The 19,500-nt window shown below is 37.8% G+C and overlaps 2 protein-coding genes across 4 annotated transcripts in view; both read left to right on the top strand.

Annotated features, from left to right (window-relative positions):
- The window catches only part of rasa4 (RAS p21 protein activator 4), a 31,179-nt gene extending 21,431 nt beyond the window's left edge, over positions 1-9,748 (top strand). The window contains exons 9-21 of the mRNA XM_057326611.1: positions 721-838; positions 1,240-1,393; positions 1,490-1,554; positions 2,467-2,579; positions 2,697-2,889; positions 3,010-3,147; positions 3,837-3,981; positions 5,443-5,615; positions 5,776-5,913; positions 6,422-6,557; positions 7,239-7,359; positions 7,454-7,512; positions 7,645-9,748. Of these exons, the coding sequence (XP_057182594.1) occupies positions 721-838; positions 1,240-1,393; positions 1,490-1,554; positions 2,467-2,579; positions 2,697-2,889; positions 3,010-3,147; positions 3,837-3,981; positions 5,443-5,615; positions 5,776-5,913; positions 6,422-6,557; positions 7,239-7,359; positions 7,454-7,512; positions 7,645-7,772 (1,681 nt within the window). The 3' untranslated portion in view covers positions 7,773-9,748. The remainder of the gene's footprint in view (positions 1-720; positions 839-1,239; positions 1,394-1,489; positions 1,555-2,466; positions 2,580-2,696; positions 2,890-3,009; positions 3,148-3,836; positions 3,982-5,442; positions 5,616-5,775; positions 5,914-6,421; positions 6,558-7,238; positions 7,360-7,453; positions 7,513-7,644) is intronic.
- A 710-nt stretch (positions 9,749-10,458) lies between these two features.
- clip2 (CAP-GLY domain containing linker protein 2) overlaps positions 10,459-19,500 on the top strand; it is a 28,006-nt gene continuing 18,964 nt past the window's right edge. For 2 of the 3 annotated variants that reach the window (XM_057321692.1, XM_057321697.1), the window contains exons 1-3: positions 10,459-10,750; positions 11,354-11,570; positions 16,825-17,342. In XM_057321692.1, the coding sequence (XP_057177675.1) occupies positions 11,456-11,570; positions 16,825-17,342 (633 nt within the window). In that variant the 5' untranslated portion in view covers positions 10,459-10,750; positions 11,354-11,455. The remainder of the gene's footprint in view (positions 10,751-11,353; positions 11,571-16,824; positions 17,343-19,500) is intronic. The other variant, XM_057321704.1, reaches the window with a different exon arrangement.

Below are 19,500 nucleotides of genomic sequence, written 5' to 3' on the forward strand. Positions count from 1 at the left end.
TTTATTAAAAATGTGTTCACTGGTAATTAATTACTCCTTGAATGAATCCGCACTTACGATTTAAGAGATCTGTGCCCATGTTTTATTATTTGTGAGCTTTATATGCGCGATGATGTCTAACGTCCCCGCCAAAGGAAGTAGTCGCTTTTAGCAACTTGTTAGCAACCGCCGTTTTTAAGACACAATAAGGCTTTAAAAAATCACAAGCGGGTTATAACTGGTGTGTTTTATGTCATAGAATAAAACGTGAAAATATTTAGAGGTTTTGTTCACCAGAGACCTTATTTCGGCGATTTACCAAAAAACCCATTGAAAAAAACCCATAGACATTGGAGCGATGGAACCGGAAGTCCGCTTCCAGGGTTTGCATACAAAAAAAGTCATCTCTGCGGCTCCCTATTATCACAGTTATTAATATCACGGTTATTGCCAATACCGGACACGCCTAATTGATATCATGGTAATACAATTCTTAAGGTAATTCAACAAACCATGTACAGTAACTATTATAGTAAATAAATTGGTATCAGTCAATGCCATAGCAATCAGTTCCATGGTACAGAGATGGAACCTCGAGTCTGAACTTGGACTCAAGTCACACTTAAACATTTTTAGATTGTTGCAATCAAAGGGTTGCTGTTTGTCTGAAGAAATTGATATGTAATATATAACTACAATGAAATGACTAAATATCATTTCAATTCTGTGTTTGTCTCTCAGGGGAACTCTTGGTTCTCTCCGGCTTCAGTTACGGCTCCGTGATGAGGTTGTGTTGCCGTCCAGCCATTACAAACCTCTCACAGAGCTGCTCAGCCAATCCGTCGGCTCTCAACTTAACGTGAGTCTCATGCCATATGGACACAGTCTTATCTTAAAGAATATTCTTGTGCATTATCTCTTACATTCACATGACATATTACTCATACCAACTTCATTAGGTGTGTGAATTACGAATTGTTATCTGATCTCATTTGTATGCATGTGACGGTACTGTAATGGTTTCTGCTGGTGCTAAAGTGTCATATTGGATTATAAATAAAACGAGGAGCTTCCCTATTGTCAGTGTCATAGCAACTATTATAGGTCTATAAATATATCCCCCCCTCACACCCACCCACACATACACACTTTCACCCATGCATATGGTTCATGTTTTGTGAAATGAAAGCACATGATTCCATTTTTAGTTTGAGACATAACCTCATTTGTAACCTGTGTTAAATGACTGTTAATGTGTAGGGCAACTGGCCGGATCTCATCATGCTGATGGATGAGACCACTACAGCGGAGAGCCGACAGGAAGTGGCTAATAATCTAGTGAAGCTGTTTTTGGGTCAAGGGCTTGTCAAGGAGTTCTTGGATGTTCTCTTCAAACTGGAGCTGGAAAAGACCAGTAAGCAAATAAAAACATTTCTTTCCTGTATTAAAACAGATTTGGAAAAACAATATTTTCCAAAGTTAAGCTGTAATTTTCTCGGTTATCTTTTAGCTGAACCCAACACTTTGTTCCGAAGCAATTCATTAGCATCCAAGTCAATGGAGTCATTTTTGAAGGTAAATATATTTGTATTAGTGTAGTGTGTGTAATATTTCAATTGTCAGAATTAAACTTGCTTGATGATATTTTGACTTTAATAAAACAGTTCACACAAAAATACTCATCTGCATGCCATCCTAGATGTAGCCTATATGAATTGAAATGTCTTCAGAAGTAAAACAATGTGTTTGTGATAAAAAAGAATGAATCATTTACGTTTATATAGTAAAATTGATATGCAAACAAGATGATCTGAGCACTTACAAAATTTCAAGTGTGTAGGTACGTCAATAACATTTAAAGGTCCAGTGTATGAAATTTAAGGCATCTAGTGGTCGCGCTTGCGAATTGCAACCAACGGCTAATTCCCCCCTCCTATCTCCCTTTCGAAGCACTACGGTGGCTGACACAGCACTAAGATGTCGTCACGTTTTTGCTTCTTTGCCAAAGGAGATAACGTATTTACAAAACGCTCTCTGTAGAGCAGTTTGTCCGTTTAGGGCTACTGTAGAAACAACATGGCGAATTCTATGCAAGCAGACGCATGCTGTATGTAGATAGAAATAGGTCATTCTAAGGTAATAAAAACATAATGTTTCATTGTGTAAGGTCTTTATACACCTCTGAAGACATAGTTATGCATATTATATCGCATTTCTGTCAATAGATCCTCCAAAAAACTACACACTGGACCTTTAAATCTCATTGGTTCTTGCGGATCTTCTGACTAGTTTTCTATGCATGTTTTATCACTAGACACAGGAGAACTAATGAGATGTGAATGTTTTGATCTGTCGCCATATTTGAATTTAGCGGCTAAAACCTCAGGATGTTTTATAGATTTTTACACCAGAATTTTCTACAATGTGAAGTTTTCTTGCTTGTGTCGTGTAACAAAATTAAACTTTGTCTTGGTCTTCTCTCTGCAGGTGGCTGGGATGCAATATCTCCACAGGCTTCTGGGCCCCATAGTAAACCGAATCTTTGAAGAAAAGAAATATGTAGAGCTGGACCCCAGTAAAGTGGAACTCAAAGAGGCAGGGTAATAAAATAAAAAACTACAGTATGTCAACATGATGCTTTTAAAAACTGAAAGTCACAAAAGTGATTCAAGGCTGAAAAAGTCCAATATCTTTTTAAGTCTGGTTTGGTGTTGTAGCTGTGCAGGTTTACATCGTCATCAGACAGAATCTGATGTTATTCAGCAGAGCTGCAGTCTCCTGCAGTCGTACCTGTCCGAGTTGCTCACCGCCATCCTGCAATCTGCATCATACTGCCCCCTGCTCATCTGCCAGACTTTCCAACAACTGTACCACAGAGTGCAGGAGAGCTTCCCTGATCCAGAGTACCGGGTAAGCGCATCAAAAGACGCATACTGTACTTCCTTACTAAATTTTTTTTACAACTTATGTAAAGGCTCTTTAGGTCACGGTACCTTTTTTGACCTGAATCTGTGTATTCTTTCTTCCCAGAAAGTGAAGTTTATTGCTGTAACCAGCTTATTATGTCTGCGGTTCATCTCCCCTGCCATCATGTCTCCAAAACTGTTTCACCTGCGAGAGAAACATGCCGACGCCCGTACGAGCCGCACTCTTCTTCTGTTGGCTAAAGTACGACCATCTATCTGTAGCTAGAAACCATTGGGTCTCATTCACTAAGCGTGCATGCGCATGAATTTGTGCGGGAAATCTGTGTACAAATGTTTTTTATGAACAGATTATAATTTGCCAAAAACATTTCTTATTGAAATGTTCCAAACTTGTATATATTTCTTTCTTTGATATTTTAATTTCATCACATTTTTGGGGCACCATTGACTACCATAAAATTTTTTCCCCTACAATGGTAGTCTATGGTGCTGTTTGGTCACAAACATTCTTCCAAATATCTTTCCTTGTGTTGAGCACAACAATAACGTTTATACACGTCTGGAACAAATTATGCGTGAGTAAATGATGACAGAATTTTTGGGTGAACTATCCCTTTAAGAAAAATCCATGTTTGTATACTATGCATGCATTTAGGCAGAAAGTTTAAATGTGCATATAAATATGAATATTGTACATGGATATTAGTGAATGAGACCCATTGTTTTAAATGTTAGCGTTCAAATAAACTAAAATTACATATAGTAACATTGTCCATTTCATTCGTAACACATAAGCTAATGTTACCCTCACCGACTCATCTAATATTTAGGTCAGTATAGCCATGGATTATAACCTCCATACATCTTCATTAGTACTAACATACCCAATAGGCTATCGCCAACGTGGCTGTGTGTTGTGTGCGTCCCCAGGCTGTGCAGACTATTGGGAATATGGACACGCTGACATGCTGCTCTAAAGAGCCGTGGATGGTGTGTTTGCAGCCAGCCATTCAGCAAGGCATCTGCCAGCTCAAAGACTTCATCATAAAACTGGTCAGCTGCCGTGAGTCAGAGGGTGAGATGCTCTAAATTAGTCATTAGATGAAGAATTGAGAGGAACCGTGCGCATGGCTGAAGACTCGTTCATACCTGTCACATCCGATAAATCCTAGATTAGTTCCATTTTTGACGCTTTTTAATCTTCTTGTCGCAGCAGGTTTGAAATGAGTCGTTCACCCAAACATGCAAATTCTGTCTGTTTTTATTCACTCACATGTCAAATGGTTTGGTTTGTATTTTTTCTCATAAACCAAAAAGTTTTTAAAATAATCTTGAACTGCTTGAAAGTTATACACACATTTATTTTATGACATTTATGAAGTCATCTGTTTTTTTTGTAGACTTTTACTTATGGTGTAGTTTTGGACTCCGTTATTTGGTTTCTTCGGAAAAAAATTGATTAAAAAAATGAATTGATTAATCACAGATTTTTCTGTGATTAATCGCAATTAATTGCACATAACATTAATGTTTTTAAAAATACTTCTACATTCTAATAATTTCACATTTAATCTCCAAATTAATGTTGAAACAACAGATTTCTTTAACAGCGTCATTTTATGAATGAAAGCCAACATTCTGATATTAGTACTGCAACTTATGTCTCTATTAAATTTATAATTTTTTATTTATTCTAACATTAATGATATTAATGACATAATGATATTCAACAGTATAATTGAGAGCGATCATGTCTAACAGGTTGGAAATATACATAAATTTAATGAAGTTCTCAAACACTTTACAGTATTTAATTCTAAATTAAAAATAGAAGAATTCTCATTAAAGCTACAATTAAATTCCTCTTTTCTTTTGTTCTTTGATTAACATTAGTGACAGGAGTCACAGCATCAGGTTTAAGAATGCAGATCTGACACCTCTCCCATTTTCACAACTCTTTGCATTCATTTAAGAGTTTGTTTAACACGTAGAAGTCTGTGCTTACGAAAATGCTAGACAAAACGGGCTTTCTGGCATAATCTTGTGTGTTTTTGTTCATTCAAGCATGAAAGAAAATTAATATTGGTGCGCTGTCGGACAGATTCTGACAGAGATTCACTGACGAGCCTTTAGCCTGTGACTGTATACACCAGACTGGACCGCTGTCGCGTTGAGTTTTGCCGCGTCCCACAGCTAGAAGCTGTCCATCACTGAACGCGTCAAAGCAACTGTTTCAAATAGCACTTAAGTGGTTTAAAAGCCTTTACATGAATAAGAGCTTGATTATATAATGTAACACTAGACAAAACAAACGGATGCTGCGTTGATTGCATTAAATATTTTTAATGTGTTAATCAGAATTTTTTTTATCGCATGCGTTTACCGCTTTAACAGCCCTAGTTTAAAGCAACAAAAAACAAGATAATATAATATAATATAATATAATATAATATAATATAATGTACAGACCCTTCAGCCAAGACCATCATTTTATTTTATTCGCTTTCCTGATTTTTTGAATGCCTTCTCAAAACAGATCTTGAGCTGCAAACACGAATGAGTCTCCAGTGTGGCACCATGGAGAAAGAAGGTTTCCTCTTCCTCCACAGGACCAAGGACAAGTGCATGCCCATGACATCACCCTTTAAGAAGTACTATGTCACGATCAGCAAAGATACTCTGTCCTATTCCCGGACACAACACTCTAAGGTGAGTAACAGGGATGGCTTGGCATTCACACAGGATTGAAATCGAGTCTTCCTCTGTTATTGATTCCGTCTTGAGCAAATGTTTCTGTTCATTAAATGTCTCGACTGCTTTATATACAGTACATAATATATATTAAGCAAGATGGTGTCTCAATCTGTAGAAGACCTCGTCTATCTCACTGCCAAAGATCAGGGCGGTGGAGAAGGTGGAGGAGAAGTGCTTCGGCAGTGCTAACGTCATGCAGATTATCTGGAGTGAAGCCTCTGGCCAGCAGGAGACCCTGTATCTTGACTGCAAGGTACAGTAAAAATCGCATCGAAGTCACAATAGAATAAACATAAACATACTTTAATGACTTAATGCTGCAGTGCTGTAATAAAAATGAGGTATAACAAATAAAACTAAAACATTTCATCATGCGTCCTGACCAGGTGCTATAGTAGTTGCCTCGCCAAACCATTTCAACCGAGGACGGATGTCTGCTTCTTTAAAAAAATCAAACACAGAACAGAATGCAGGGCTCTTGTGATGCTTTATAAAAAGTGTAACAGTTTATAATGTTGCGTCTTAATGCAAAACTCTATAAGTTTGTCTAGCATGTTAACTGTAGGCTACTGTACATATATCAACAATTTTAGACCAAACATTCTGTAGACATAACACAAGAACATCAAAATTCAATAATATGGAAAAAAACGAATATATTGACTGATTGACAGTACTACAGTAAACACAGTTTTTTGTTGATGGTGAGGTTTGTTGTTAGATGGGTTTTGTTTTTCTGTCACGTCTTTGTCGTGCTGTAGAGTGTAAATGAACTGAATCACTGGCTGTCTGCCTTGAGGAAAGCCTGCAGTCACAACACAAACACCATGAGCTGCTATCATCCTGGCATCTATAAAGCAGACCGATGGAGCTGCTGCCACCAGAGGGAGAAAACAGGTACTGCGCAACTAGAAATCTCACAACACGGGCTGAATGTCTGGCTAATGCTGCCTTTGATGAAGAGCTTTAAGGCGTAGAGTGAAAATTGCGACCATTTTGGTGACCTATGCCCCCGAAATGTAATCCGTGTGACTTTGAAGTGTGTGAGCATGCTTGCGAGTGCAAATAATTGTTGTTTTTTTACAATTACGTCATAGTATGTGTGCGGATAGACCTTGGATTTACAATTCATAGTTTGATTTTGACATCTAAAACCCACTGGAGTGCCTTGAAATGCTTTGTTTGATGCAACGATTTCATTTCTACTGAAACAGGAAGTGACTGAGTGAGGGAATATTGAGTGACTCCTCCCTTTTTGAAAATAGCCATTGGCATTTAGTTTACCTCACCGTACAGAATCCGATGAAAGGCTCAAGTGCAGAATGATGTCATAAAAATGTTTGATCCGTCCTGGCGGAAGTGAGAGACGTTGTTTTGTGTGCTTAAATGCTTTGAATCTTCGAAGTGTCAAATTTTGTCAATGTTTTGGATCACATTAGTTTATAGATATCATTAAGGCATATTCAAACTAGAAGCCAAACAACTTCGATTTTGATTTTATGGGGACATTTCTTAAAACATTTCTTGAAACAAACTGTAGTGCAATATGAAAGCTTGAATTTGACTCTTTGTTGACAGACTCGGGCTGCGACAAAACCAGGCATGGAGTGACTCTGCAGGAGTGGTATGACCCGCTCGACACAGACCTTGAGGCTCAGCTGATCTACCAACATCTCAGTAGCGTCCAACATGCCATGCGGTAATGTGACATTAAAGTTTTTAAAGTATTTGTACTTTAAATGTTTATTTTGTCTATTACATTTGTCACAGTTTTTTATTGTTTTTCAATGCAGAGAAAAGAATTATAAAGTGAGAGAGCAGCAGGGAGCTCAGGAGACAGATTCAGTAAGAGGTACGTCTTATGAAATACTGAACATTTGCCATTTTGTTTGCAAGAAAAGTATACGTCATAATTTCTTTTTAACAACCTCTTCATTGCAAACTCACAGACCGTTTCTCTTTTAACAATGTCTTCATTTTGCAGACCATAGGAAAGCAGATGAACTCACAAAACTCTTCAGCGTCCTCCAAGACCTTTATGATTCACATTCCGCTGTAGAAGAAGAGGAGAGATTGAAGAATAAAACGGTTTTCTTGGAATTACAAACGTAAACACAAAAACTGCAAGTTTGTAACCAGTTACATTTCGCAGATCACAGTATTATTTACTCTATGACCTCATACACAGGTTTTAAAACCTGTTCATATTTGTAGCACACTTACCAGTGGAAATCTTAAAGTATGTTTGATTTGCTCTTGCATTCTTCAGAGAAAAGTATTTTTTGCCTTGGTTGGCAGGGATATTTATAGGGCTATGACCACAGTCCCTTTATTAGTGCGAGTGTTTGGTGTGTAAGTACAGTCTACTTATAATGACATTGTAAGGATTATCATTGTAGTGCAATGATCAAAGTTGGCTGCCAACTCATTTTTGTGAATAACCTATAAATATTTACTGTAACTTTATTCATTTGCTCTATCACGGTCATTTAAAGTGCTTTTTACTACAAAAACCATCGAGGGAATTTGTATAATAAGTATTTTATTTTGACTGTAAAGGTTTTTTACTTGTTTTTATTTTTTTATCTGTAACATCTGTAGTGGTGAATCATGAATGCATATATTCCATACAAAACTGCAGTCCCTGTCTTGTCCTGCATATGTCAGTTTTGGATATGTACTGTAAAGACGTATATAGGTATTGTGCATTTCACAGAAACTGTGTATTTCTGTAGTTTGTTTCACAAAAACGTTTTTACAATTTTACACAATTTATTATTTGATCATTTTTGATTGTGGTTATAGTATTTATCCACTAGATGGCACTACAGTATTATTAATTATTTTAATTAATTTTTAAGCAGTCTTTATAAACACAAGGCCATTCTACACCAAGACGTATTATCAAAGTTCTTGAACTTCTCTGTAGGATAGGATTTCAAATTCCTCTGCCGTCTTTCAAAGTCCTCTATTTAATTGTGGCTGTAATTTCAACATTCTCACGAGAACTTTTCTTTGAGGTTTGCTGTACATTTTAACCCTCAGTCATAGAGCTTAATATTGAAATTACCTTCACAATATTTTATTCATCTTCAAGATCCTCAAAAGGTTTTGTTAATAATGAATAATTATTTTCCTTCATGTTGTTCCAAATTAGTATGCTTTTCTTTCTTTTGTGGGTCTCAGATAAACATATTTTGCATCGTGTCTGAACTTTGTGCAATGACAAATGTTTTACCAAATTCTGGGTTTAATAAATGATTTCTTTTATATAGTGTAAAAACAATTATTACAGTTACAGAGAATAAGACAGGAAACAGTAAAGGGATTTTAAATGATGAACTAATGAAGATATTCACATTTGTGTATTTATTGATGTATTTGTAAATCTATTTGTATTGGTTGTGAGTTTGCTATTCACTATTAGGTATCACTGTGTTAGTTTGTGACTAATATTTTGACTATAGAAATAACGGTATAGTGATAATTTTACAGCTGCGTTTTACATTTGTGATTATAGATAAAGGGGTGCCTTATGTTTACAACTTGAAGAAAGAATGTGCACATCTGAAACATGACCAACCCTCTCTGTTGGTTTCTCTATTTCTGTCTCATAGCCTGTTTACCCTGTTGTCTTTTGAGGGAAATGAATTATTGTGTTTCGCCCTTCACTATTAAAGACATATTATTTCAGATGCTAAAGAGGAGGAGAGGATTAGTGGCTCTGAACACAACTGAGCTCTGTGTTCTTTTGTGTATTTAAAGAGGTAAAAATAGCTGTATGTTTATCTCGAAATGGTAGGAAAGGCCCCAACTGATGCAGGTTTGGTAAAATATATTCACAGGGATTTCTAAACTTCACAGATGATGACTTTTTTGCTTAGACAATTGGCTTTTTGACGGTTTATGGCGTTTAATGAATGTAGCCTATTATCTTAGTGTAAAGATTCCTAGCGTTTGCTCTCCCTTTTTCATTTTTGTGTTTCCTTCAATTCCTCTATGATATTGTACTTGTTTGTGAAACTGTTTAATTTCATGCAGTTGTCAATAAAGAACGCCTGATAATACGATGCGATCTCTCTCTCTCTCTCTCTCTCTCTCTCTCTCTCCCTCTCTCTCTCTCTCTCTCTCTCTCTCTCTCTCTCTCTCCCTCAGTAATAAAGAAACAAAGTCAGGTTATTTTGACAGTCCTTGCTGTACATGTTGAAGACTTAATATATTAAGCTATTTCTTACGTTTGTTTAATGTTACACTGTAAGGCAATAAATCATATTAATTCAATGTAAAACCAAACAAAACGTAATATTTTGTAATATTTATTTATTTCATATTTAGCACCTTTCACTAATATTTCAAAAACAAAGAAAAACGACTTGTTTTCAGTAATACCCTCTTCGTTAAATGAAAAGGAATAAATAAAGTAATACGGATTAAATTTCCACTTTAGATAAAAGTGGTGAGGACCGGAAGTGTATAAATTCCACAGCAGCTGGACTTGTAGTCTTTAGTTTCCGGTCCCACACGGGTTGTCCATGAGTGGGCATAATGCACATTTCATTGTGTATTTGTGTCAAGAACATCGGAGAAAATATGTGTAAAATACGTATGCTTTAACTTGCATCTTATTTAGTTGTTTTATTAGACCGAAAAGCGAAACTTCCCCACTCCTTAACATGGGTATAATGGAGTCTCCTCCTGTGATCGTAAAATGCGCTCCCCAAACTGCCCCACCACTCCCGTAACGACCCTCACCTATTCCAAAAAAAAAAAAATGTTCCACTGACACACTTTGCGGGCATTTCTCGAGCAAAGTAGGCGAATGGGCAGGGACACGAGGACTTCGGTTTTGTAAAACAGCTTTCCAAAACTGAGCCGGTGTCTGTGAGCCTCGCATCCCGCCCCACTCCGGCTTCTACAGCTCAGCATCCATGTTTCCCCATCCGCGTGTGTGTGAGAGAGAGACAGAGAGCGCGGCTGAAGGGAGTGGCAGACGCTGACAAATCTCATGCCGGGGGGAAGCCGACAGAGCCATCCCTGTACAGAACATCTGAAGTTCGTCTTTATATTCCACAGGATTTGTACTTTATAAGGTAATGGTGATGTTTGTGTGTTTGTGTCGCCTGACAGGGGCATGTGAAGACGGTAGTCTCGAGCGCGCCGCAGTGAAGAGCCAAAACAATAGAGCGGCAGAGTCAACGGCGCAATAGTGACCCATCACACCACACTTCCGCCTCATTTAGCGTATATCATATGCTTTTTGTTGCATTAATGTTTGTTTGTTAAAGTGGATTTAATTTCTTGTGTTTTTATGAGCTTATTATAGTGCTGTAATGATAGTAACAGTAACGCCGACCTCAGTGGATAGCGTGTCTATTTCACAGATCCTGCTAGAATATCAGAAATGGTTATTGAATGATTAAGTTATCATTCAAGATGCATGTATTTCGTCTCACTAATTGTCATATGCGTCGTATTAAACGATTTAGGAATGGTGTCGATTATATTGTTACCATGATACAGACCGATGAAAGTCATACTGTGTGATTTTAGTGTCCTCCTTTGCCCTAAAGCATCACATTATCGCCCATTCTGTCTTTATTAACTTGTATAGACCATCCATGGTGTACATCTGTATTCAATGGCCTATGTAATACTCGCCCTAAATTTACTTTGAATATTGTGTCTGTCTTCAGTCCTGCAGGTAAAATGGAGAGAGATATTCGTCATCCTCACATTTAGTGCCTCAACAAAAACCCTTAATAGCTGCGAAACGTGACGTTTCACCAGTGGACATAATGAACGTGCTGAAGTCCAGTGGCTTGAAGATCCCGGGCAGGGGTCCTAAACATGCCAGTCCAGTGGGACGGACTACCGCTGCCCCATCGACCAGCCCTGCATCTCAGAAAGACAGTAAGTCAACTTTTCTGGGCCTCTCTGTCCTCCAAACCATGTGGATGTAATGATACCTTTATCACATTACATATAGGCTTAGAGAGAAACATTTTGGGTTTGGGGTGATTATTTGCACTATGGATTTAAACACGGTATAGAGTAGTAGATTATACAGGTAAAATAACCTAAATTTGGGGAAGTCCTGTGGGAAATGTTTGAGTTTATGAAATATTCAATAATATTGACTTTTGATCGACGGCTTGGCAAATCTGACATGAGATCTTTTCTAAAAATGGAATGAGCACTTTTGTATGATTTTGATTTCTGGGTCTTGTTCTCAGGAGAGTTAGAAGTTTCCATTTTCTCTCGATGTTATCTTGGAGAAATAACTGAGAGACACTAAAGAGATTTTTTCGTGTTTTTCATATTGGGAATAGGCAAGGCAAAATACGTAATAGATGCACTCATGAGGGTCAGTGAAAGTGTAAACTTTGCCATTTTTAGTGTAACGGAACAACTTTTTTCTTACAGAGCTTTTGGTGGCGCTGCCCATGACACAATTGTTACATTGGGTTTTTGGACAAATACTTTGGTAGTAACATGGTATTATAAGTTGCAATCATTCCATACAATGGTGATATCACATAACTTTAGTAAGGAAATGTGGTAGTGCCGTGATACAGTTTTAGCTGTTATCAGTGGATAACAGCATGTTGTTTTTAATTATGTGGCTTGCAAAAGGATAATATTTGAAAACTGTCATGCAGCTACTTTCCGTACAATAGCAGTTCATAGCAGGCACATCTTCAGACTCCAAACGAATTTAAAAGGATTATGACAGAGTAGGACATATTAATACTGTATTGCAAGTGTTTAAAGCCATCATGTTTGCTTACAACACAGACTAGAACCAACTTTTGTTCAATAAGGTTAGACTTGGTGTGACGTGTCAGATTTCTGCCTCTCTTTGACTCAGAGCAAGCTTGGAATGTAATACACAAGTTGTCTGCGGCACTTTCATGTTTTTTTGTCTTTTTGAAGCTGGCCGACATGGTCACTATGACCTTTTGTAGAGAAAATGCTGTTAAGATTCTATATGCAGAAAATGTATTTTTGTTCCACAAAAAAAGGGTTTTAAATGACATAAAGGTGATAAATATGTGACGACATGTTCAAGGCTTTGTGTACTGTGCACTTGCAGAAGTCACAGAGTGAAAAACATATTGTGCAGATTGATTTATTTCTTGACACTTTGGTTGTGGTTTAGTATACTTATCTCTCGGATCATAAGACCTTGACACCGGTGACTGACACACATGTTGGTTACATAAATCACAGAGAGCTAATCCCTGCCTCACTGACGTGGCTTACCTCGCATCCAGCCACAGACCACGTTATTTACATTCGTTTGTATGTCACCCAGAAGGGTGTCACAGTTCAAGCAGACTGTGGAATGCTTTCTTCGTAAAACACACATACAGGAAGTGAAGTCTCAGTGTAAAAATAACGCGCGCTTCCAGTCAATTTACTCTCTTTATCTCATTTTAACTCCGCTAATAGTTCTTGTTTTACATTGAACAAAAAACAATTCTTGATATTTATAAACTTGTAAAATGTGGTAGTCTGTTCTTTTAGAAATGTCGCACCACAATAATAATGTGTTGTATCGTGGGCTCTTAACACTTACGTGTCTCTGTTACTAGCAAAAAATGCACTAGCGTTCATTTTAGTCTTCAGTTCACATTATGCACATTTTGTGTGAGGAAAAATGAACTTATTTCAGAAATGAGATGTTTTTTTGATATCCACATTTTGTTTTAGAAGATTTATCTTTTTCCAGTTTTGTGGGTAAAATGAGTGTGAAGGTCTTGAGTGACGTACAACATTGAGCAAGGAACTGCACAAAGTGCCATATTACAATCGCATACAATTTATATCGATGTGGGTGTTTTTGAAGACTACAGTACTATTATATTTTATGCAGAAATAGTAATTTTTATTCTTATTCAGTATAAATCTTCACATTTTCTCTAGCTCTTCTTGAAACTCATTCCAACCAGATGCCATGCATCTTGGTGATCTTTTAGTGATTATTGTTTGGTGTATACATCCACGTGCTTTGATCGGCACAATATTAGCCTTTAAGCAATAAGCTAGGTGCTTCTTTTTGTAAATGGTTCGTGACTGTGGTGCAAGATAAAATGTGTCTATGGAAAATTGAGCCACAGAGAGGCATTAACTTTGTTACCGTTGTCTCTTTGGGTGTAAAATAATATTTCAGTGTAATATTGTGATAGTTATGCATGGATGCAGTTATGCAATAAGATAGCGCACTTGCAGGACTTTTTAAACAGATAATCCATCAGAACTCTGTTTTTGTTTTTTTCACATCAATTCACATAATCTGGACCATTTCCATCTGTAGTCTTTGTTTACAAATATATATTCCCCAATTTAATAAAAGATTTAATTGATCAATGTTCTCCCATTTGGCTCGTCTTAACCACTAATGTCGGGCAAGTTAACGCAGTGGATCACAGTTGCCATACTGCAATACCCATTCCTAAATTATGAAGTGTTTACACTCAGACACCTTGAAATCTTTTCATTTTCTAAGAGACAGCATATGGAAAAAGTGGGTCATGTTACCCCACTCTCCCCTACTCCCCCTAGCTAAAACGTTTTTAATGTCATCACGTACACTAAAAAATGAAGTGATCATAATGGCCACTTTTATTCAAATGCATGGCACCAATGATTAATTTACCATAAACTATTAAAGTTCTTTAAATAAACTTTTGTCCAGATTTTAAGGGAAAGTGCCTTTCCCTTTAACACACAGAGGACATAAGTGTGTGTGTGTGTGTGTGTGTGTGCGTGTGTGGAGGGGATGGTTAAAGGCTGAGCTGGGGTCATTGTGTTAGTCTCCATTGCTGAATGGTGGGATTCAGATGGTGGGGAGGAGTGCGGGCACAATAGAGAATTGAGTCCTGTGTTCCTCTCTTTTTCCTGCATCACTCCTTTTCCTTATTTCCTGTCTGATCTGCTGTTACCGTAGCAACGCAGCCACTTGGGCAAGCAATGCACCCGAGCTTCAGCTGAAGGCCCGCGATGGGCCGGGACTTCCTGAATGGGCCCAGTTTTCTTTAACACAGCGTAGTGTCCATGTGCTTCGCTCTTGAGTCGCAGCACATGTACGCATACAGACACACTTCCTCTGCTTAGGTTTACTATCCTCGGTGTGTTACACTGCTGCCTAAAAATCAGCTGGATATTTTAGATTGTTATAAACTAATAATAAAACAATTGGGCTCCATGAGATCAAATCCTGCTTACAACTTTCCCAATCCTTTTCCCGACCATTTCTATCCTATTTTCTAGTGTCCTTGTGAATAAAAAGTGGCAGAAAGTGAAAATTATAAATCGTTATTCATCATTTCAAGTGTTCAATAACGTTATATTAACGTTTTATTAATTTGGCCAGACATTATTTTTACTCCGACATTGGCACTTTAGGTGTGCTTGCATTCAGTAAACCAAATCTTCAGTACATTGACAAAGCTGTTAAAATGCTTTGCGTTGTTTTGTTTTGGATGACCGCATCTGCTAAATGCACAAATCTAAATATTGAATAGCGTCTGGTGTCATCCTACACTATTTATATTGCAGCTCTAGTGATGCTGGTCATTTCAGCTTCACTACATTGTTCTCCTCAAATGTTCCTGTAAGTATTTTCCGCCACGGAAACGTTTGTTTGTATATTTCCGTCAAATCTGGCGTTCACACTGCTGCCTGTGCGGTAAACTACTGACCTCAATGTAAGCGGAATACCATCCAGAACTCACAACACAGACCCTCTGTCGGCTCACCAACATACTGTTAACTGTTGTTTACCAAACACCATCAAATTACATCAGTATGTTTTTCGACAGATAAGGAACCCAGAATTTGTTTCACATCAGATATCCTCAACCACCATCTCTATCAGTCAACGAGCGTACTGGAGCAATTTGGAGACAAAAGCGGTCATTATTCCCTTCCCCCAAACCAGAGTGCATCATGGCATCAATACCACAACACAAACACTCACACACGCCAAGGTATGAGAGGATAATTGATCTGTGTCGCTCACACAACATCCTTATTGCATCACAGGGATACGGCATATGTGCAGAGCACCCGGGTTCGTAAACTGTATCATGGCAAATCGCACTGACCTAGATATGGTGAGGAATTAAAGTGCTGTGCAGTCTCGCATAAATGCTGCGGTGACATCAGCAGTGTGTTCAATGAGCTGGGTAGCAAGTGCTGGCAACAGATGCTATGAGTATAGTGAACACAAGCACTTTAGGTTTTCTGATGTCATCTGTGATGTAAGCTTTTATATTACTCAAAAATGAAACGCACGGGTATCACCACCAGTCAACATTGAAATACAATGCTATTTATTTTCTTGATAGACTTGTCAAGCTGGTGGAGCAGTATGGGCATGATGGGCTTTCTTGTAAAATTGGTTGACCAGCGTTTGTAGGTTAACTTGGTGGTAGACCTCTATGGGTTTTTAAGTGGTGACATTTGAAGATCGGGGTGGTTGGTTACAGAATACAGATATAGTCCTAATATATACGTAATACAGTTTAATGGCAGCCCATGAGAAAAAATGAACACGCTTCATAAATTATAAATAATATGTCAACACGTTTAGTATTACACAGTCATCAAAATCATTTGCTGGTTAGTTAGTTTAATTAAGTTTTGTTCTAATGTTGTGAAAAAAAAGTACTTAGTTTTTGTATACTTTAGTTTCAGTTTTAGATACAGGTAGCTATTGATATGTAGATGAAAAATGCGATGTCAGCTTGATGTCAAAGATTGATAAAAGAATGAATCAATGAGGAATAGTAAAAAAGCATACAAATACACAGAATTTTTAAAACATGTTTTTACAATTTTTTTAAAAATTATTATTAAGCATTATTTTATAAAATAACATTACTTTATATTATTTAATTTTTTTGTTATTTCATTTTTATTTAGGTTTTTTCTATATTTTAACATTTTATTTTATTTTATTTTTTTATTTTATTTTTATTTTGTTTACAAAAATAACTATCACTCTACAATGGTAATTGGTCAAACAATCATGTGATAATCCTAAAATGGTCAACTAGAACAGAATACACCAACATGGACAACAAAGCTGACTACCATCTTTTTTAACCCTTACTAAATCTCATTCTGGTATTGAGTCAATCCTGCTGTCTGTCCCCAGGTTGCCCCCACAAGCAGACCACTCCCACCCCCAGCAGCAACGCTTCAGACAAATCCAGCTCTAAAGCATCAGAGGTGGGTGATGAGGTGGCCGGGGACTTCGTGCTTGGCGAACGCGTCTGGGTGAACGGAGTCAAACCGGGAGTCATCGCCTATCTCGGGGAGACCCAGTTTTCCCCAGGACAATGGGCAGGAGTGGTGCTGAATGACCTGGTCGGGAAGAACGATGGCTCTGTGAACGGGGTGCGTTATTTCGAGTGCCAGGCCTTGCAGGGCATCTTTACCAGGCCCTCCAAGCTGACCCGGCAACCCATCGGAGACGGAGGTGACGAGCAACAGCAGAACGCGCAGATGCAGGGTGGCCCCGTAGCGTCCGGTCAGCGCGTGGTCATGCCGCTCAGAGAAGGCATGCTCAACAGCTCTGTCAAGACAGGCAATGAGTCTGGATCCAACATGTCTGACAGTGGATCTGTGAAGAAGGGTGGAGAGAAGGACCTTAAGGTTGGGGATCGAGTGCTGGTGAGTATTAAAGTTACAGTGAGTTTTATAAATCGGTGGAAATACAAACAACAAGAGATTTTTGCTACCGGCTACCGTGATGGTGCGTTATTGTGGTATTATTGATTTCCAATTTACCCGACCCTAAAGGTCATCTAAAAAGTGAACTGTGGCTAGTTACTTTACATGTTGGTTGTCTAATGACTCCTTCCAACCGATGGGGTGATTCTTGGCAAGAATAAACTGTAATATGTGACAGACCTACAGTAATTTTCTGCAGTCCAAAGGCTGGCTATGGAAGACGGATGTATAGCTTGCCTTCTGTTAGCTTCTTATATTAAGGTAATAGATGCTGGCCGATAGCTGTAGGCATGACTATAGGGTTGATTGGCTTTAGGTCAAATTGCTCTCCATTTAGTATTGCCCAGCCTTTAAGCTTCTCAAGCAGTCAATATTCTTAATCAAATGGGATTACCACTCCATAAACCATCAGCCATTGATCTCGGCTATCTACTTGACTGTCCGCTCCAATCCCATATGACACCTGATTGGCTTTTCCAGCGATGCAGGGAGGATGCCTGCTGGTACAGGCACACATTTATTTGTAATGCACATGTTTCTGTCTTAAAATGACCTCTCTGTCTCTCCTATTAATAATAATCAGTGATATGGTGTAGTGAACATAAATGCTATCTTTATGTGGCTTCAATGAAAATTAAACCCATGAGTTTGGTGTGGATAGGGTCATGTACTACCGGTTTACCTACTGGAATGCTGTACTTATTTTGGTATATATATCAGTGACACTAAGGTTGTTTTGATTCGAAAGGGTTAAACACAACACAATATTTGAGGATTCAATTACTGTAAACACCTTTTTCTTTTAACTGGGGAAGAGTAAAGAATATTGACCCTTATCGACCTAATCGACAACATGCCAAAGATACTGTCTATAGATCTTTGGTTGTATTTCTTTAAGTGAAGCAACACTCAACAGTGCAAACATTTCACCATTTCATTTAGGGGTGACCAGTCTGGTAAATAAATAATAATAATACTACTATTTATTTGTTACCGGAACTAAATATATTAAAGGGATAGTTCACCCATAAATACAAATTCTGTCATCATTTACTCACCGTCATGTCGTTTCAAACCTGTATACATTTTATTGTTCAACTAAACACAAAAGATATATGGAAGAATGTTTGTAACCGAACAGTTCTGGGGCACCATTGCAGTGTTTCCGCTACATTCATTTTGCCAAAAGACGCTAAATGGAAAGCCTACAACCGTTAGCGAAAAAAACGTAATGGCTAATGCTAATGCCCTGGCTTCCGCTCTTTAAGGTGGGTGTGGTGATTTTATCTGACGATGTGTCTTGGTTATAAAACAGAAGTGACAACAAAAACAGAAAATATGTCAATGACATCGGCTTTATTGGGAAATAAGCTGTATGTAATGTTCAGAGAGCAAAATCAAAACGGGTCTGAAGTTGCAACTTTTTCTGCCTTCATGCGCTCTTGGAAATTCCATAATTCCTACTTCAACCCGGAAATAATTCATGGAACGGTGCTCTTTTAATGTTAAAAGATACTTGTTTAATGCTACTAAATCATTAGTAACATTAATGTTACTAAATACGTTTAATGTTAGTAAATTCAGACGTTACTTCGGCGTTTGTGGTGGGAAATATCCCACTTCTGAGGTGTCGTGAACGCAGTATTAAAACTACGTGATGACGTCACGCCTATGTTAATTAACGTGTGATGTCATCAAGCGCCACGATTTCACAAAATCCTTGCGGAAACACTGCATTGACTTCCATAGTAGGGAACAGAACTACTATGGTAGTCAATGGTGCCCCAGAAAGGTTTGGTTTCCTACATCATTCTAAATATCTTCGTTTGTGTTCAACAGAACTGGGTGGGTAAATGATGACAGAATTTTTATTTTTGGATGAACTGTCCCTTTAATTTATTGTTCTTGTATTAAGTGTTATGTTTCTGAATTGCTTAGTATTAGTAATACTTAATTCAGCCGTTTAAGTGCCGGTTAGGGTTAGGGTTAACGTTAACGTTTTTGTTTTGTGACATACGTGTAAGACCGATTCATACACCCAGCAATGATACATTAAATATAGATTTTGTTCTGAAGCTCACATGTTTGATGTCATAAT

Source organism: Triplophysa rosa, linkage group LG2 (assembly GCF_024868665.1).
Source record: "Triplophysa rosa linkage group LG2, Trosa_1v2, whole genome shotgun sequence".
Taxonomy (NCBI): domain Eukaryota; kingdom Metazoa; phylum Chordata; class Actinopteri; order Cypriniformes; family Nemacheilidae; genus Triplophysa; species Triplophysa rosa.